The 22,005-nt window shown below is 39.6% G+C and overlaps 1 protein-coding gene across 6 annotated transcripts in view; it reads left to right on the top strand.

Moving 5' to 3' along the window:
- The window catches only part of LOC122811791, a 188,738-nt gene that overhangs the window by 105,236 nt on the left and 61,497 nt on the right, over positions 1-22,005 (top strand). For 5 of the 6 annotated variants that reach the window (XM_044083868.1, XM_044083860.1, XM_044083906.1 and 2 more), the window contains 5 exons: positions 2,571-2,708; positions 4,414-4,596; positions 9,048-9,224; positions 14,090-14,227; positions 16,960-17,145. In XM_044083868.1, coding sequence (XP_043939803.1) covers positions 2,571-2,708; positions 4,414-4,596; positions 9,048-9,224; positions 14,090-14,227; positions 16,960-17,145 — 822 coding nt within the window. The remainder of the gene's footprint in view (positions 1-2,570; positions 2,709-4,413; positions 4,597-9,047; positions 9,225-14,089; positions 14,228-16,959; positions 17,146-22,005) is intronic. The other variant, XM_044083896.1, reaches the window with a different exon arrangement.

Below are 22,005 nucleotides of genomic sequence, written 5' to 3'. Positions count from 1 at the left end.
ATCACAAGACTTTCTTCAGCTGTGTCCACATCTAAAAGGCAATGCATAAAAATGTACTAGATTTTAAATGGAGCCACCCATACTGACCAAAAAGATATTACTCCCCTATCTCTATGGAACATGCCCTCAAGGCACTCTCCAGGGTCAAGAATGCTGCATTTTTGGGGCCCAGTAATGTCTCTAGATGCCTCCTTTGTAGTACCAAACATGAGTTATCAAGCCCACTAGAATCACTATTTAACCACAGCCTCCAAACAGGCTTTCACTGAATGAATGGAGGACTGCAACAGTAATCTCACTGCACAAGGGCAGGCCATCCTCAGACGGAACTATCAACCCCCAAGGCTGACTAGTCTAATATGCAAAGCCATGGAAAAAATAATCCTGGATATTTTAAATGACAATATAGGAAACCTACAGGCACTAAAGTCAACTCAGTTTGGTTCCATCAAGGGCAGTTTGTGACTGCTTCAAGAAGGTCACCAAAGCAATGGATGAGGGCAAGATGCTGCATACAGCCTATCTTAACTTGACCAAGTCATGTGACACAACATCCCACTTGCACATTGCAAATAAAATCACCACATTATAGGTAGTAACCCTTCGTCACCTACAGGATGCCCAATTGGGTCACACACAGGACCCAAGACATTAGGATAGGGAAGTTTATTTAGTCTTACTTCCACAAAAAGGCTGGTCACTAGTGGAGTGTCTCAGGGCTCAGAGCTGTGACTGCTGCTGTATGGTATCTCCTTCACTAACATCAGAGGCCTCGGATTCTCCAAGTTTCCAGACAACTACAAGTTAGGTACAGTCATTGTATCCCAAAGATACAAACGTCCAAGAAGGCCTGGCACTGACTAATTACTGGTGCCCAAGTCATGGTCTTAAACAGTATATTTCGGTAAGACAGCCACCCTGCAAATTTCTTTGATAATACACCATTAAGACTAAGAGCAGATCTAGTAGTCAGGGATTTGGGAATGCATGTAGACAGCGACTTGGCCTTTGGCCATTATGCATCCACAATAGCAGGGATATCATTCTGTGTTTCACAGCTTATAAGCAAGGGTATTGCACCTAGTTTCAACAAAGTTATTATATTGATGTGCACTGTTCTCAGGAGACCATTCATTGAGTACAATGTCCCATTTGAAATGTATGTGACCAGGCATATGCAACAGCTGGAACGTCCACATAAGCTCCTCACAAAAATAATTAATTGTTTAGAAAACAAGTTCTATATGGACTCCCTCAAAGCCTTACCTGAATACTTGGTGTGCTATATGCTGCTGTGAGGCAGCTATGCCTGACCTATAAAGTATCCTGTGATCCAGCCTTAGTGGACCTGTTGCACATCCACACACAAATAGCATCAGAAACATCCAATTCAGGGACATAATCTTTACCTGCAACATAAATAAGAAATGCTGGATGTGTCTTAGAGGCTACCCCTTCTCTGAAACAGACTTCTCGTTGATGTGAGGCAAAACCTGTATCATTGGATGGGAATCATAAATAAACTCCAGGTCTGGTACCTATATCTGTATTAGAGAGAGTGTAAGCTTGTAAATGGCTGACCACTCATGTCTGTTTATATAACACCACAAAATCTATGGTACCAATACCTTTCTAATCATTCAGGGAAACATGGCTCTTTAGAGCTATTAGCCTGGCAGTCTCCTGTGATCCTATTCATTATATGATTTGCATGCTTGTGTATGTGAGAACCTGCTGCTCTTCTTCTGTGGGTGTGTATGTCCCCCCCTCACATGCCCTGAGATGGCTACCTCACAGACGTGTCTTGGCAGAGCCACACACTTGCATCCAGAGTATACATTGCATTCTGTCCACTTCTTCTGCAGTAGGTACTGGCATTGCAGTGGGATGGACCACTTCCCTTCCTCCCACTGAGACAGGGGGTTACATTGTTTTCTGATTACTGTCTCTTCCAGCTCCTACAACACCTGGGTCAGTAGTCCATCTCAGGTGATGGGAGTCATGACTATGGCTTCTTTTTACATCATGGAGCTAAGCACATGGATTGACTTATTTTTTACTTTAACAATGGATGTAGTTCATGCTTTCTCGCTACAATCTACAATCTATCTACTTTATCCTGTTACCTGCCAGGAGGGCTTTCTACAAACCATTGTTATGTATCAGTAGGTAACCCCCTGTAAAAACCCTTGGTACCTTCAGGGGATCTCCTTTGGCAGGTGAGTTTGTACTAAGTAATAGTCTTTAGACAAAAAGGGTCTGCTTTTCAGAGCTTTCATTGATAATGTCAAGAGAGCTTTTCTAAATGGTAGTGTGAAACCTTCTCTCAGTCTTTCTTATGTCATTGTGGTTAGAGCTCAGCTAATGTCCACATGATAATTAGAGAATAGGAGATTGGCCCCACGTGAGGTATAAGGCTACTTCCAGGATGTGACTTGGAATCTCAGTGTGAAGAGAAGCATAATTAATGTACAAGTAATTGGAGCACTATTATGGTAACCTTTAAAATGTGGCACATAATACTGAACTTAAGTGTGGCTTCTCAAGACTTGCGTGATTTTTTTTTTAAGGCTGAAAAACTACTTGGTCCAATTTTCACGAAAAATGGGAAGAATCCTGTGTTGGAGTTGAATGACTGGAGAAAAGGTCTAAAATATGAAGTACTCTCTGAATCTGGTGCTTGTCATAATAAGCATTTTATCATTCAGGTAATATATGTATGTTTACCACTTGTTTTCTGATTTTTATTATTTATTTACTTATTTATTTAATTAATTTATTTTTTTTATTCTTACAATTATTCAGAATTAATGTTTGGGATTGTATTGTTCAGAATTACATATTTACATTTTGTCATGCACCCTTTGACTTGAGGATCCAAAGACCATCTCCGCTGAGGCCCCTTCCAGTTGCTTCTTCTGATTCCTGAAGTTAGTCACCAACACGTCTTAAAGAAAAAAGCTTGCTTGCATGGGACATATTCCTTTTCTTTGATATCCTTTCAGAGGATCCCTTGATAGTTCTGCCAGCACCGATTAGGTTGACAAGGTTCTGCCACCCATCAACAAGTGCTTTATGCCAGCATTAGGGAGGCGTAGGAGTTTCATCTTTGGGTGGGGTAGGGGATGGGGGACTTCAGCATAGCATTCTTGACTGTTTGCCTGATCATCTTGTCTTGCAGGAAACCTTCCTGCCTTGGTAGCAATAGCTCCTTTACGGAATACATTTGGGTTGGTCCTTTTTATTGTATCATTCTATTTCCTAACTGCCCTCTACATCACCTTAATAATATGTGCTTACTCTAAACCTGCCCTTGTCCTCAACACTACCTCTACACTTTATCGTAAAAGAACTTCCTATAACACTAACCAATACATAAGACATACTTGGACACACAAACATGCACCAACGCACACTGCCAAATCACCATCCATCCCCTTGCCTAACGCAAACCCTAATCCTAAAATACACATACTCACAGTCAAACACATGTTATCTATCCCTTTACCTAACCCCTGTGGTAAATCTGACTAATACATGTACACTCTCACCCCTTCAAAACCAACTTACTTGTCTTATTGAAACATACCTTTGAGATGTCCAATGTTTGACTCTATGAATTTTTTCAACAGTTTCTACCACCTCTTGCATTCGTCAACCAAATGTATGTTCAACAGAGGGGAATTGTGTGTGTGTGTGTGTGTGTGTGTGTGTGTGTGTGTGTGTGTGTGTGTGTGTGTGTGTGTGTGCACACACACACACACACACACGTGTGTTTGTGTGTATGTTTATTTCTTTATATGGTGAAAGATAATTATCGATACCATCTTTTTGTTTTTCTACATATAATATATGTATGTCTGTATGTCTATGTATTTATATACAGAAGTATAGATAACGCGCACACGCATAAACGTACAGTATATTTTAAATATGACATGTTATAGACAAAGTGAAAATTCTAACACAGATTGAAATGACAATTGAAAACTAAACTGAGAAATATTTATTTATAATTAATAAATGTTCTACCAGTGAGCATTAGAGTAAGGATTATAACCAGATTGGAAAAATACATTTCTTTATGTAGAAGCCTATTTACAGAATTATAAGAATGGAAAGGAGAGTTCAGATTAAGTTGCACAGTTTAATTTCAATCACTATGAGATCAACGTAGACTGGCGGAGTGTCCAGCAACCTCTGAAAAGATTAAATATTTTACATTTATGTGCAAATGAATAGAAGCCAAGTAATCTCCCTGACAGAAGGGAAGGAGAAAAGTCTCTGGGGTCCTGCCCAGAGTATATCTAGGTAGTATGCATACCACCTTGGTTCTCCCCTAAATATAGGCCACATAAATACATGTTGTATGATTTTTTAAGTTTATCACATATTACTTTGGTATTTTAACAGGTTGAAATCGATGGGCAGATGTTCACTGGTGAAGGACCAAATAAGAAAACCGCAAAGGCACAAGCTGCATTGGCTGGACTTGGGACACTCTTCCTACATGATGATGTCCGACCTGCTAACAGTGATAAGAAGGAAATGGTTCCTGCAGTGGAAAGAGCAGAAGCAGTACACACAGTGTCAGAGGTAATTTTTTATAAAAACCTTCCTTCTATTATTATAGCTGTACCAGTGTGGAAGACCTGCTTTTTTGTTTTATATGACCAGAAGTATATATAAAAACCTGTACAGAGTTCCATGACCAGTAATAGTTTAAATGTTTATACATAGTTTTGTGTGTTTGTAGCATGAAGTGTGTAATAAGTTTACTTGGTGACCTTGTTTGCCCTAAATGGATTTGCAAGTAACTCTATGGTTTCAGCTGCAGAACCAGATGATGTATGTTGTGGCAGTGTATCTGTCAACTGTCCAGATTTTTAACAGACTGGCCAGATTTTTGACTCATATTTTTAGTCTGTTCCAGGAAAATTTGTGGTTTTCTTTCAGATCATTGAGGATTGACCACTAAATAAAGACATACATTTGAGTTTCGAACTTCATGCATTTCAAAAATGCATGATGATGCAAATCATATTATTCCATATACTGACTTTATAAGAGCAACATTTAAAACTTAACTCTGGTTTTAGGCCTTTGTTCCCTCCACAGTTTTGAGTTGTGTCCAGATTTCTTTCACTTAAAGAGTTTCAAAGGTATGTATAGCAGATGTTAGTAAAGTTGTTCTGCAATGCAAAACATGACAGAGTGAACATGTTAACAGACTAAGCTGCAAAATAGTGGTACCAATAAATGTTTCTATTGTGGGGGGGGGGGTGTTGTCCCCATGGATAAGGTAGCAGCTTTAAAGTGATTCCTATAGAAACGTGTTAAGCATTAAGTGTAATACTAAGTACATGTACACAGCAGTTCTTGTCTTTTGAAGGTCCATCTAAGTTACTGCCCTTTTATATTTAAAATGTTTCACTTTACCGAACAGTGAGTACAAATTACTAGACATTTGCCAAGGCTTGGAGGAGCCCTTATACCATAAGATAGCTCTGTCTTGTTCTGAAATAGAAGTCAAGGAGCCATTGTTCAGATTTTATTGCATCTTGATTTATTGTGAGTTTGATAGCTGACACAGTGCATTCCTCCTCAATGTAGTCTAAGTACTTCATTCCGTTTATATTATTTTACATAATTCTGCAGTCAGGTGGGAGATCAGCAGATCTAACAGAGTTCTTTCTGCAGCTGCTAACGTGTATCAGCAAATCACCTCCCTTTGGTAACCCTTGTCTGTTTTAAGGGAATTATTTGTTTATTTTTGTTAACTAGGTAATACCCTGAACCATCTCAACCATTTTCAGGTTCAGCCCAAGTATTCAGTTAAGAAATGGAAATAAATCAGGTTGTTGCTAAAAGTGGCTACATAATCATGTTATTGGGGATGATATAACCTAGAATATTAATTGCATTGTATGTAGTGGTTAGGATAATGAGGGTTTCGACCGCTCTGGGAAAATATAGGTTTAGCATTCATAGCAATGGCTTAAAAGATAGGTTCTCATTCAGGTGGGCAGTTTTTCTTACATAGGATTCATCGAAAAAAGGTCTGCATTTCTTCCAAGTTTTCAGTAATGATGTCAAGAGAGCTGTCATAAAAGAAGATGTGAACTCTTCTCTCGGTTCTTTTTTGTGACACTGAGGATTTAAGCTCAGCTAGTTTTGCACAGTTTACATTCATTAATTTCCCAGCATGATTTTTTTGCAAAATAATACTTTCTTCTCACATTAGTTTGTATTTCTCTGCCTCTGTTATTGAACTGTATAAATGTTTTTTCATGTGTTGATCTAGTTTTGCGTATAGAAAGTTCATTGTTTCATAAATGCCTCTGTGGGCACCTTTGTCATGTGCTATATCTGGCTTTAGAGGTTAAAGCTGTGGCATAACCGGTCTTGATTATATCTACTCTGAAGTCTGAAAACCTCCATATCAAGATCCTAATGGAGATTTTCCCTCGTGGTCTAAATTGTGAAGTATCCAAGACCACGTGCCTAGTTGACAGACTGGTATATAGTCGACAAACGCACCTGGCATTCCCAGGATGACCTGAAGGGAAATCCATACCTCTGTCCTTCCTTGTTTGTTAATTGAACATGCAGTGACTGAACTCTGCCACGATGTGCACTGCCTTCTCTGAGAAAAGTTTCACAGAGTTAAACTCATCATTGTGAATCTCTATAGGCTTCAGGAGACTGTTGGAAAATGTGTGAACAGAGGAATACTGTCCTGAATTATATCATCTCTGAAGTGGGATTTCCAAATGTTAAACTTCTGCAGTTGTAGTCATACCCCGCCTTTTGGCAGAGATCTTTCCTGAATGGGGCCAGTGATCCACTTAAAAGAAAGTAAATACCAAGAGCTGTTTGAGTGGAAATATTGAGTGTAATGTAGACATACAGGCATGGACAGCTGCTGTCTGAATCTAACACTCAGTAAGGTCTATTATTGTGAGTTTTGTTCCCACATCTGACACCAAAGAAACTTTGAGTGGGTTGGCCATTGCTTGGAAATTTGACTCCAAGGGTACCGGATTCAATGCTAGTACTGGATGTAATTATGCCTTCTTTGCCAGTTATATTTGTATCACAGATTTAGCAAAATTTATATTTATACATATATTTATTTTATGAATTTATTATTTGTTGACCACCAAAGTCCAACTAGGGCAGAGACTCTTTTCAGCGGAGGCCCAGGGAAAAAAATTTCCAGATGCACGTCTTTAGATGGGAGGAAACTGGAGTACCCAGAGGAAACCCACGAGAAAGCAGGGAGGACATGCAGACTCCACACAGAAAGCACCCCAGCTGAGAATCGAACTGCCGAATCTCTTGCTATGAGGTGACAACATTAACCGCTGCACCACTGTGCCACTCATATTAATAGTGTATATTTCATATGGATTCTTACACTGAAGTAAGATGTTTTAAATCCCAAGAATTTGCATTGTATTGCAAAATTTTGAAAATGTAATATACCCATTATTACACTCTTTATTGAAAGTGAGAAGTACTCACCAGTCCTCTTTAGCCTTTAATCACATTAATCGAATTTCCATTCATACTGCAGTATAAAGATTATTTATAAAAAGGAAAGAGTTTTCTTATAACGTCCACTCAGTTGACATTAATCTGTGTCATAGCAGTATTTGAGAGGACAAAATTTGATACTCTGAGCCCCCCCCCCCCCCCCCCCCACACACACACACATGGTGATGCGAAGTGTTGTTTTTGTGCCAAAATTTGGAATTGTGGCCAGAAAGTTCAACCTTGGTCTCATCAGATCATAACACATTTTCCCACATGCTTTTGGGAGGCTTGATGTATTGTTTTGCAAATTTTAGCTGGGCCTGGAGTTTTTCTGTGTAAGAAAAGACTTCCGTCTTGCAACCCTGCCCCATAGGCCAGACATATGGAGAATACGGGAGATTGTTGTCACATGTAGTACACAACCAGTACTTGCCAGAAAACCCTCCAGCTTCTTCAGTGTTGCTGTAGGTGTCTTGGCAGCCACCCTGACCAGTTTTCATCTTGTTTTTTCATCAATTTTGGAGGGATGTCCAGTTCTTTGCAGTGTCACTGTTGTCCCATATTTTCTCCACTTTTTGATGACTGTCTTCACTGTGTTCCATGGTAGATCCAAAGCTGTGAAAATTTTTTTGTACCCCTCTCCTGACTGATAACTTTCAACAATGAAATCCCTTTGATGCTTTGCAAGCTCTCTGCAAACCGTGGTTTTTGCTGTAGCAGGCAACTGAGTAAATGTCAGGAAAATCCTACTAGAACAGCTGAACTTTATTTGAGGTTAATCAGTTTCTTTAATTGATGGCAGATGTGTACCCAAGAAGACGGACTGTTGTAGTTAAAACAAAAAGTATTTCAGCAAAATATTAGTTTAACGGTGTGCACACTTATGCTATCAGCTTATTGAATGTTTTTTATTTTTTGTATTTTTCCCCTAACAGATTTGTTTGTTTTTCAATTGAATTGTACAGGTTATAGGTCACATTAAAGGTGGGAAAAGTTTTGAAATGATTTATTATGGTCTCATTTTTTATATCACAAAAACATGGCATTTTAACAGGGATGTGTACACTTTTTATATCCACTGTACCTGTCCCCTGACATTATTTTATCAATAAACTATCCAACCCTTAACTGTCCCATGATGGGTGACTGCAGGCTTTTGGTCATGTTCATTACCTTCGGCAGCCACGAAGGGCTGAGATAAAGTGCCCAGACAAGAATAAATGCCACACAAGCAGTTTTGGAATAAGCATATGGCTGATAAACATATAACTGTTCCCAAAGTGCCACATTAGCATCTAGAATAGCCATAGCGATAGCCCAGCATGGTATTGACCATCTGCATGCAAAAGCACCATGGTAGGGCTGTTTATGAATTCCGTAAGGTGTACAAATTGTGTATACCTCACAAACACTTTAGGAAATTCGTTAATATTTTATGAAATTAGTTGAAAGTGTATTGATAACAGGTTTCTGAACTTTTCTAAGTAGTACTTTGATATTTTTGGTAGGTTGAAATCAATTGCAATACATTTTTTCATGCCACGGAAAAGGAAGTGCCTGCCATGGTGAACAGAGAATCCACGCGAGAGATGCACTACCCAGAAGAAGAGACCATGGCAAATGAAAACTATCCAAAAGAATCAACAGTAGAGATTAACTGTAGAGTAGTAGAAACCATGTCAGAGGTAAGCTTTTTTTAACCTTGCATTTTTTCCAGCTTCATCAATGATAGAAAACTTGTTTTTATACATTACATGGCTTAAATGGTATATCAAAATGTCTTCCACAGTTGTGCGACTAGCAGAATTTGCATATTTTTAAGTAGTTGTGTGGCTGCAGTGTGGAATACATAGTATGTGTAAATGTCTGTATTTGTGATGATTGAGTGATCTCCAGCTATAGGGTATCAACACTTAGGGTGTCTACTGTACCAGAAGTTGGGGAGCTAGGTCTGCAAGATGAAATTTCCAATAGATGGTATTTTCAAAAGCTGACATATAGTGGCACTTATAAATGTGCCTCCTTTTTTTCAAGGGGATAATACAGCATGTATAACTGTAACTTAAAAATGCTACAGTTTTTAAAAGTGATTAATGTTCGATCACGCAGTTAGTGTAAATTAAATCCAAATGCTCAGAAGTCCACAGCTTTTGACGGCCTCTCCAGGTTTTCATGTTTTTTTGGTTAGAGACTCCTGTCTGTAGTAAATGTTTCACCTACCAAGCAGGGAGTAGAAAGTGCTGGAAGATCCCAAAGACCTGGAGGACTCTACACGCAGCATAAGAAATCTTTCTTTTTTGTTCTAAAGTAGATGTCAAGAAACTTGTACAGATCTGTATTACTTTTTCCCCATTGCCTGCTAATTTTTAACTCTCCCATGATTGCTCAGCCCTTTGTTTTACCCTTGGGTAAAGGTAGACTGTAGGAGGGCCTTATTCAGGGAGGACAACATTTTGGCTCATCTCTTACTTATTCATTTTTGCTCCTACAGCCCTAGCCCCTCCTTCGGTCATAGGGGACTCCTTTGTGAGACACTGAGATGCCCCACTCACCTGGCTGAGTAAATAGAGAGTCATGGTGAGTTACCTCTCAGGGACCAGGATCCAGCAGATCAAGCACCCACTCAGGTCAGTAAACCTTAAGTATCAGTATGACTCAGTCACAGTCCATGTGGCTGTAAATGACTTGAGACATACATCCCTGAACGATATGAAGAGACATGACGGAGTGGTCGGACTGAGTGTCCGAGGCCGGCATGAGACTAGCATTGAGCAGTTTTCTACCTTCTCCAAGGATGATGACATGATATAAACAGGAGGTAATTGAATTTAAAAGTTGGCTTACTTTTTTTTGTCTTTCAAAACCGGAACAATATCTGTCAGCCATGGAAAATATAGCAGGTAGACCACACTGCTTTGGTTTTGACTTTAGTTACTGACTAAAACCTTGTACTCCCCATAGTGTCTTTTTTAGGTGTTGGCAATCCAATAAACATTTCAGCATAGCAAAGCCAACACAAGACCATCTAAAGGTGTTACTGCTCAATCCCAGGATTCTAAACAAGAAACTCCTACACGTGCAGGTTCTCTTCACCTTGGAGAATGTAGATGCTTGTACAGTTACTGAGGTTTGCTTTAAAACTCAGAGAGCACCCTAAGATTGCAGGGCTAACAGTTACTGAGGTTTGCTTTAAAACTCAGAGAGCACCCTAAGATTGCAGGGCTGTAATGCCTTCCCTTCATTTAGACCACCTAATGCCCAGGAAGAGATGAAAGGTGGAGGTGCCTCACTTTACATCATAATCATACACAACTCGAGGCTGGTCAGCCAGTAGAGTGCACTTGAACTCCATATTCAAATTGCCACAGGCAAAGTCTCATATCATATTCTTGCAAGCTATAGGTCCCCCTCCCTTAACCAGTAGACCCATAACACGTACTTAAATGGACTTATGACATTCCCTATTCAATCCAACACCATATTCTTGGGCAACCTTAACTACTCCGCTATAGACTGGGAATCATATAAACCCCCTAATATGCATACCCAGAGATTCCTGGACTTTAAACTGAAATATTGCAAACCAGTTAGTCTGTACACCCACTAGTGGCACAAAGATTGTTGACCTGGTCTTCACAAATGTATGAAAAGTGTGCAGTATCCCTAATATACTAGTTTCACACGTCTGGTTAGACCAAAAAGCTGACTCCTTAGAAATAAAAATAAAACCCAGGACCCCAGGTAACCATGGGACTTTTAGGGAATATTCTAAGGCAAACTTATGACTATTAAGTGACACCTTGGGAAAATTCTAATCCCTCCAAACCGTGTGAAACCAGCTTCCTACCTGGAATTATTCATGAAACCGCATATAATTGTATTAACAGCTACATAGACACATTTATATCAGCCCATAACAAGCATAGGATTAAGTAAAAAAACAAGGCACCACAGTGGAATTCAAACATCAACTGCTTGTACAACGAAAGGAAGAAAAGCATGATGAATTTAGAAGGTGCAATGCCCGGTAAGGTAAAATCCCATTATCAATGTAAACGGGCAACTCACAGTGGGATTATCAAGTCTACAAAGCTAAATATGGGGTAAAAATAACCTCCCAGGCCAGGGACAATCACAAAGCTTTCTTCAGTTGTGTCTGCAACCACCAAGGTAATATACAACAAAGCATTGAATTATCTGTAAATGGAGCCACCAGTAGTTATTCAGAAGATATAGCAGATATATTGGCTGACAAATTTAGCTCCAATTTTGCTTCCATCTCCCCCCATACACCCCCCTCAGGAAATGCTCATAACCATAATTTTCCCAACTATCACTAGGGAGCAGGACCTTAAAGCTCTCTCCAAAGCCCATAACACTGTCTAGCTTGATCTGGCCAAGGCATTTGACTCATTACACCACTCGGGTATTGTAAATAAATTCACTAAATTGGGTACTAACCCCTATGTCACCTGCTGATAGCTGACTGGCTCACAGGCAAGATTCAAACAATTAGGATAAAAGAATCTTCTTCCACAAAAACGGCTGGTCACTAGTGAAGTGCCTCAGGTCTCAGTGCTGTGGCCACTCCTCTTTGGAATTTGTTTATCTATAGTCAAGGCTAACTTCAATAACTTCTGATTGAACAAGTGCTCAAACAAGTGCAAATTAGGTGCAGTCATTGAATCCTCCTGAAACACAGATGCCCTCAAAGTAGGGCTATCAAAGAGCAATGACTGGTGCCAGAGTCATGGTTATAAACTCAGTGCCACAAAGTACAGAATAGTGTCTTTCAGCAAGATGGCTACCCCCCCCCCCCAAATGACTACATTGATAATGCACTCATAGGAGTAGACCCTGTAGTCATGGATTTGAGAACACATGTAGACAGCAACTTGGTCTTTGATCATCTTGTGGCTGCAATTGTAAGGAAATCATTTTTTGTTGCAAAAGCAAGGGTATACATACGGGTGCAAACATATCATTGTTCTGTTGTACTCTGCCCTCATAAGACCAGTCACTGAGTACAGTGCCCCCTTAGGCATGTATCTGACCAGGCACATGCAACAGTAGGATTGTCTACTGAGGTTCTCACAAAAAGAATTTGTGGTTTAGAAAGCAAGTCCTATGTGGACTACCTCAAATCCTTGTCTTTGTACTCGGCCTCCTGCAGCCTGCTGAGAGATGATCTATGCCTGGCCTACAAAGTGTCCTCTGATCTAGCTTTAATGGACCTGTTGCACATCTACAAAACAAATAACATCAGAAACACCCAATTCAGGGACCTACACCTCTCCTGCAACATAAACAGGATATGACGGAGGGACAAGTATGCAACTCTGAGACTACCCCTTCTTTGGAACATGTTTCCCATCTATGTGAAGCCAAGTTCTCTCTTGCACTTATTCAAGTGAAACTTGGATCATTGGATGGGGTAATCATAAATTTACCCTGGGTCTGGTACCTAAATCTCTGTTAGAAAGAGGGAGCATATAAATGCTTGACCGATGCCTATGTTTATATATCCCCCACAAAGTCGAAGAGACCGATATCTTTCTAATCTTTCTAGGAAGCATAGCTAGGCTTAAAAAGGACCTGTAGATTCATTGATCAAGTATTTTCCAATGATCTTGTAATATTATTCCATGTATGACTTACATGTTTGTGCATGAGAGAGCCTGCTTCTTTCCTCTGTGGATGTGCATATTCCCTCGCATGCCTTTTAGTGTCTACCTCCCAAACATGTCTTGGCAGAACCACAGTTTTATCCGGAATGTGCACTACATGCCATGTACCTCTCCTGCAGTAAGTACTGGCATTGCAGTGGGACTAACTACTTTGCTCCCCCAGGACATGGGCTTAAACTGGTTGCTGACTCCTTCTCTTCCAGCTCATTCAGCACCAGTAGTCAGTCTTAGATGACAGGAATCATAATGAGGGCTTCTTCCATCTACAACCAGAAGCTAGACACGTAGGTTGACTTATTTTTTAATTTCACAACTGATGTTGTTCATGCTTTCTCACTACAGTCTATTACCTACATCTTGTAGCCAGCTAGTAGGGCAGCAGATCTGGCAGAGTACTTTCTAAAAAAAACACTGTTATGTACCAGCAGGTCACCTTCCTGTAGAATCCCCTGACTTCTTCAGGGGATCTCTTTCAGCAGGTGAATTCACCCTGTACAGAAACCTTTGGATAAAAAGGATCTACTCTGCTTCAACGTTTTCATTAATATTGTCATAGGAGCTCTTCTAAATGGTGGGGGGAGGTGAACCATTTCCTCAGCTCTTTCTTATACCATTGTTTTTAGCGCTTAGCCAATGTCCCCACCATAATTTGAAAACAGTAGAACGATCCCTAGGTGAGGTACAAGGTTTCTTCCTACTCTGAGGGTGTGATCAGGAATCTCAGCTGTGAAGGGAAGCATAGTCAGTGTAAAAATCTTAGAGCAGTATTATGGAATCCTGAAAATGCAGAGCATAATGGTGAACTTAAATGTGGCTTCTCAGGACTTCAGTAACAAGTGATTTTTTTTTCCTTTTCTTTTAAGGCTCAAAAACTGCTTGGTCCAGTTTTCACAAAAAATGGGAAGAATCCTGTGTTGGAATTGAATGAGTGGCGAAAAGGTGTAAAATATGAAGTACTGTCTGAATCCGGTGACTGCCATGATAAACATTTCATCATGCAGGTAATGTGTGTATATTTGTCGCTTGTTTTTTTTTTTTTATTTCTTGGAAGTCAACATTTGAGGATGCTTTACTGTTCTTGATTACATAGTAACAGGTTCTGTAAACCTGACTAACCTTTGCTTACACTAACTTATTTCTTCACCTTACTAAATTCTCTCATATATTTTCTTTAAAATCTTCAGGAAAACTGAACTGGTGATCACAATTGAACATATTGGCAGACCCTTTCCTGCTAATTTCTGTAAAATCTGCTCCATAATTGTATACTAAAGTTATGCCAATTTTATTACAGTAAATTAATTCATCACATGACCATTATGATTTTCTATACTAGTGTAAATACCAACTTTTCCTCTATTTTTATTTTTGTTTCATATATATTTTTATTGAACTTCTTTCATTTACTATGGTACAGCAATGATTTCTATGTTTATCTTATAGTTCTAGTGATTATCTAATTTTGCTATTGGAGCTTTTCTTCCCGGGTCTGTACTGAAAATGGAAATGTATCCAGCTAGACTAGCCCGGTCAACAAATGTAAAATAAATAAATAAAATAAATAAATATTTGCAGTTGTTTGCACTTTGACTTGCTGCACCGTGAAATCTGGTCAGTCTGCATAGCTTTAGAGGGTTGTTAACATGACATTTGTTCATTGAGCATCTGGAGACCATCTCTCCTGAGGCCCCTTCCAATGTCTTCTTATGATTCCTGAAGTTAGTCACCAACAGGTGATCCGCTGTGGCAACCCCTAACCAGGAAAAGCCGAAAGAAGAAAACATCCTAATAAAAAAAAAGTCTTTCATGGCACACATTCCTTTCCTTTGAAGTCTGTTCAGAGGGCCACATAATAGTTCTGCCATCAACATTAGGGTGACAGGGCTCTGCTACCCATCCATTTCTTCATGCCAGCATTAGGGAGGTAGAGGAGCTTCATCTTTTGGGGGGGGGGGGGCTTCTACACAGCAGCCTTTGACTGTTCACCTGATCACCTTGTCTAGCAGTGGGTCTATCTGTCTCCATTTCAGTAGCTCCTTTACAGAACACATTTGGGTTGCTGTGGCTTTGTTCTCCTTTTTATTCTGTCATGTTATTTCCTGACTGCTTCCTACACCATTTTAGTAACATGTGCTAACCGTAACTCTATCCCTGCCTCCAACATTAACTCTGCACCCTACCTTTAAAAAAACCTTCCCATAACAATACCACTACACAACACATACTCAGACACACAAGCAGAACCACAGCTACATCTATCCCTTTGCCTAACCCACAAACCTAAAACTAAAATATGCATACATTCAGACAAGTGACATCTATCCCGGTAACTAACCCTTGCCCTAAATCTAGTACCCAAATACATGCACAGACCCTCTCATCCCCTTCCAAACACAACTTACCTGCCTTGATAATTACATACCTTCAAAGTGTCCAGTATTTGGCTATATGAATATTCACAAATCTGTACTGCCACTTGCATTTGTCTACTGAATGTATATTCAACAAACACAGGGGAACTATATATATATATATATATATATATATATATATATATATATGTGTTTTTATATATATATATATATATATATATATATATATATATATATATATATATATATATATATATATATATATATATATATATATATATATATATATATATATATATATATATGTATATATATATATATATATATATATATATATATATATATATATATATATATGTGTATATATATATATATATATATATATATATATATATAGTTTACCATGAAAATCATGAACTGAGATTGTCCGCAGCTGGAACAGTCGAACACTGGATTTTCGAATTTCCATCTTGCTGAATATCTTCATGTCAAAAGCTAATGTCAGCTAATACACTGTGCATTCATTGATATGAACTCAAAGTAGTCAGAGATTGTGGTACAGTGCCCTTTTCTCACTGTAGTGTGATCTCAGAGTTGGAATATATAGTATAGCAGGGTGTGTGTGTGTGTGTGTGTGTGGTGGTGGTGGGGCACAGCCCCCTCCACACTGAGGTGCAGTGTGGCTTGCCCCCCTGCAAAAACGTGATGTTAGGTATAGGAGTGGAGTGTTTCTACATTCCTACAGAGACCTGTTCGATTTTAATCAGCTAAATTTGTTCAGCTGATTCAACATTGTGATTTGCGGCATTTTTTTTTTATGGTTGTGGTTCGGATTTTAGTCGGAAATTATTTTGTTCATTGATGTTATGATAGTAAACATATATATATATATATATATATATATATATATATATATATATATATATATATGTATGTATGTGTGCAGTACACACACACACATCTCTGAGGAAATCTATATTTGTAAGAAGTATGTGTTCTGACAGTGAAACGTTAGAGTAAGGAGTATAATCAAACAGGCAAAATACATTTCTTTACATATAAGGCTATTTAGATTAATATAAGGAATGGAGAGGGAGATAAGAATAGCTTGTAACCTAGTGAGATTAGAACAAAACGGCAAAGTATCCAATAAGCCCTGAAAAGATTAAGGGTCTTCAAGTTAGGTGTAAATGAATAGAAGCCAAGTAACCTCCCTGACAGAAAGGAAGAGAAAAGCCCCTGGAGTCCTGGTCAGAGTATGTCTAGGCAGTATGCATATGACCCTGGTTCTCCTCTAAACATAGGTCATGCAAATATATGATGTTTGAAGTTTACCAAATATTGCTTTGGTATTTTAACAGGTTGAAATCGATGGGCAGAAGTTCACTGGTGAAGGACCAAATAAGAAAACAGCGAAGGCACAAGCTGCACTGGCTGCACTTGAGACACTCTTCCTACATGATGATGTCCGACCTGCTAACAGTGATAAGAAGGAAATAGCTGCTGTAGTGAAAAGAAGAACAGAAGCTATGGAATCAGTGCTGGGGGTGATTTTTTTTCAAATCCTTCCTTCTGTTATAGCTGTATCAGTGTGGAAGACCTATGTTTTTGTTTTACATGACCAGAAGAATGTATAAAAACCTGTACAAAGTCACAGGACCAGTAAAAGTTGTACATAGTTTTGCATGCCTGTAGCATGATGTGTATAATATGTGCAAATGGTGACCTTGTTTACGAAAAACAAATCCATGAAGCAGTAGAACCAGATGATAATGTATGTTGCAGCAGACTTTGGGGAGCTTGTTCTGCAAGGCAAAACATGTTGTAGAGAAAATTTTAACAGCATAAGTTGCAAAATAGTGGTGACGATAAATTTCTTTTGGGGTGTTATACTACCACTGGACTTACTTGGTCCCCACCCACCTAAGACCTGCCGACTACTACCTCTGGTGTCTGTAACTCAGTGCCAACCTAAAGAAAATAAAAAAGGGAAAATAAAAGTTTCTCCTGACAGTACCGCTTAACTTACTTGGCTCCCGCCCACCTAAGACATGCAGATTACTGCCTCTGGTGCCTCTAATTCAGTGCTAACCTAAAGAAAACAAAAAAGGGAAAAAAGTGTGTGTTTTATTTGTAAAACCTTAACGTATCATTTAAACGGGTTGTGTGGAATCAATCAGGCCAGCGGTAGGTTCACAGCTATCACCTGCTTCTAAACTCCCCCTCCCTCCACTCTTCCTGTTCTCCCTTACCTGAAATTGTGAAAAACAAAAAAATAAAGCAAATAAACCTAAAAATTAATCTAGTACACAACTAAATTACTTACCTGATAATCTTGGCCTGGGGATTTAAACTTCCAATACAATTCAGCAATTTGCTGTAGCCCCTCCCCAACCAAACTAACATGTACCTCCCCACTTAAGGTGCCATTTTTAAATTGGCATTCCAATCAAGTGCGCAACCCATATAAGTGGTATTTTAGTATCCATTTTTCCATAGCAGTTTATCTGGAAATGCAGTTTTCTGCCTTCTGAAATCTCATAATGGCTGCTGTTGCCTATTAGAACTCTAACTCTGTGTTACTGTATTTAACTGCCTCTATAGATGTTTAAATAATCTGCATTATTCATTTACTGAAATAGATCCTACCAACTGATACTAGTACATGCTATGGTTTAGAGCATTGGCAATTGTAAATGGCCATAAGCGATCTCAGTCATTGATTGCATAAGCATTAGTTTATACATTCACTACCAGTTTTAAAACAAAAAAGAATTATTGCTCTGAATGTCTTTTCTGCTGATTGCTGTTAAGCTGCCTTGCTTTGTTGTCTGGCTCTATATTATGGTAAATTGGAGCCTAGCATACTATCCAATACAATTGTTACAAGTAAATAAGTGCATTAGTACTTAACGCAGTTGCCTTGATACAGTTTATTCTATTGTATTAACTTCCCTACATAGCTGTACTGTAACTCTCTTGTAACCAGAACTGCCCTAAACATACTCCTAACCTATGTACCCCTATTTTCTCCCTAACAGTTCTCCTGACACTACCACTTGTCTAACTTGGCCCCTGCCCAACTAAGATCTGCGGACTACTGCCTCTGGTGCCTCTAACTCTGTGCTAACTTAAAGAAAACAAAAAAAAGGAAAAAAAATGTATGTTTTATTTGTAAAACCTTAATGTATCATTTAAATGGGTTGTGTGCACTCGATCGGGCCAGTGATAGGCTCATTGCTATCTCCTGCTTCTAAAGTCCCCCCCCTCCATTCTCCCTGTTCTCCCTTATCAGAAATTGTGAAAAAACATAAATAAAGCAAATAAACCTAAAAATCTATCCACTACACAGCTAAATTACTTACCTGATAATCCTTGTCTGGGGATTTAAGCCCTGCTATGTTCGCCAGTGCTTCACACAGGCTCCCTTCCCACCCTGCCCCCAAATCTCACCCGTCTCACTTCCCGCCCCACCCTGCCCCCAAATTCCATCCACCCCCACTACATCTAAATTTATCCAGGACTATTACCACTCCCACAGTGCTACACCAACCAGGATTAACCATGAAACTCCACCCCCCCTAAACACAGCACCCCCCCTTTCTCCCTCTACACCTCCAACCTGACACAGTCATGCTGTTACCTAACATACTTACACTTATTACTTACATTTTTCTTCCTCACTTAACATCATACCATGACTCCACAATAGACACACTCAACCAGTTTCACTGCACTGTCACATCAATTCCCTTCCAAGCCTCTCTCATTCTCCAGCCACCAAAAAACACATCCCAATACTCCCACTCAAATACCAAATACCCACAACATTTAGACAAAATATATCCCTAAAATATGACAGGCTCCTTACTATCTATACTAAACTAATATTAACTTCCTTCTCTAAATGAATCCTCAGCAGTGAACATCCACCCCCTCAAACCTCACCACAAACTCCCTTCAAAATAACCCCTCTTCTCTTTAATCACCACTAACAAATAACATCTGACCTCCTCATCTTGTGCCTAAACATTAGGAACATATGTAATAAAACCCAAGACCTGCATGCCGCCATAAAACTATATTCCTCTGACATCCTCATCCTAACAGAAATCTTGCTTAAGCCTCACATGAAAAGTGAGTAAATACTCCCCTCTGGCTGTACCACTCTTCGCACAGACAGACTATCCAAGAAAGAGGGTGGTGTAGTTCTTATGTTTAAAAACCACCTCAACATTCAAACTCTCAACAGCTCAGCCCCCCAGATTGGGAATGAAGAAATCTTATATGCCAACTTCAAACTAAACGCAATTAAGACCATCAGCATCATCGGCTGCTACTTCCTCCCTGGCCAAAATATTCCTCTCCTAGAAAACCTCCTGAATTGGGCCAGTCTTTCTTTACCCCAAGAAACCATCTTCCTTGGCGACTTTAACATCAGCTGGCTATCCTGTAGTAATGACCACCTAACCATACACGTAAATCAAATGGTTTCTCTCATCTAATACAATCACAAACCCACATAAATAAAAACCCCAACAATCCTCCCATCCTCGATTGGATACTAGTTAACAACGATCCCCGTTCCTACACAACAGGCTGCCTACCTGACCCCCCTCAGTGACCATTCACCTAATTTCCTTCTAAAACACCATGTTAAAAACACCAATCCCATTATCCATAGAGAAATCCATAATAAAACAAACTTCAGCCCCCACTCCTTTATCTCTTCCCTCCAGAAATGTAACTAGACACCACTAAAATACCTCAGTTTAGATGTAGCCATCCATTTCTTCAACAGCACCTTCCTCAGCATCCTAAACACCCACGCTGCTATAAGATATGCCAGAGTCAAAACTAAAAGCTCCCCCTGGCTACAAAAAACAACCGGGGTAATAAAAATTAGAGATAAAGCTTGGGAGCACTGGAGCCTAACAAAATCCCCCTCTGCTAGGCAGTCCTTCCTTGAATTGTGCAACTAAGTCAAATGGCAAATAAAAACAGATAAAGCCCTTAACTATCAGTCTACTCTAAACTTCCCCCATCACCACCCTAAGCAATTCTGGTCCACAGTAAACTCCATACTCCACCCAGGTAAAATGGGCACCCCCACACCTACCATCCCTACCTCCTCCAACAATATAGCTGACTCTTTCAACAAATACTTCACTGAAACCATACTGTCCTTAGCCAAACAACAACACCCCCAATTCCCTACCCCACACTTTCACCCTCTCCACAATACCCACAGCCTATATAAAAAGGCTTCGGACAAAACTTAAGCCCATAAAACTCGCAGCTGACAACCTTCCCTCTGAATATCTAAAAACAGCAGCCAACACCCTAGACTATCCAATTTCCATATTAATTAACTGCTCCATGTCAGAAAGCTATGTATCTTCTCTGTGGAAAATTTCACACATCATTCCTCTACAGAAAAGAGTGTCCTCCACTTAACTTTCCAATTACCGCCCCATCACCATCCTTTCCCCACTCTCCAAGATCCTTGAGAAATGTATTAATGCTCAGGTATTAAACTACCTCCTAGCTAAAAAGTCTCCTCTCCAAAACCCAACATGGCTTCAGGCCAATTCACAGCACTACCACCGCCTTGCTCTCTTTAACCAATACAATTCTTTCTCATAAAAACAATGGCTTGTTCACCACCGTCATATTTCTGGACCTATCAAAGGCTTTTGACATGGTATCACACACAATTTTTCTCTGTCCTCACTAATCTCTCCTTTTCCCACTCTGCCACCAACTGGTTCCATAGTTGTCTGTCAGTCCGGCAGCAATCAGTTGTTTGAGACGATCAGCTATCCCCTCGTCTTCCAGTAACTCTGATTGTCCCCCAAGGCTCCATCCTTGGTCCCCCTACTTTTTTCTCTATTCACCAACACCCTACAAACCTCCACACAGCATGCTTCTCTCATGCAATATGCTGACGACTTCACCCTCATCTTCTCTGCCCCCACTTTACCAGAACTTCAAAAGATCACACAAGAGTCTTTCACATCTGTAGAAAGCTGGCTATCCAATGCCCAACTTCTACTCAACCCCAGCAAGACCAAACTCCTTATCTTCCAACCCTCCAAATCTAACCAAACTTCTGCTCACTTCAACATTCTTGCCAAAGACAAAACCATCTCCCCATCTGAGCACACCAAACTCCTTGGTGTGGAGATAGACAACAGTCTCAAATTGACTTCCACATATCTCTTACATAATAAAATGCACAAAAAACTTGGGTCGCTATATAGAAACAAACAATACCTAACCAAGGTGGCCAGAACCTCTATTCCCAAGTCCCAACTAATCTCCACCTTACTCTATACCTCTCCTATACTCACCAGCCTTAGACAGGCTGACCTAAACAGGCTAGAAACCTGCTATAGTAAAATTGC

Source organism: Protopterus annectens, chromosome 1.part1, assembly GCF_019279795.1.
Source record: "Protopterus annectens isolate FY-2018-M chromosome 1.part1, PAN1.0, whole genome shotgun sequence".
Lineage (NCBI taxonomy): Eukaryota > Metazoa > Chordata > Ceratodontiformes > Protopteridae > Protopterus > Protopterus annectens.
This window is presented reverse-complemented; position numbering and strand designations above follow the sequence as displayed.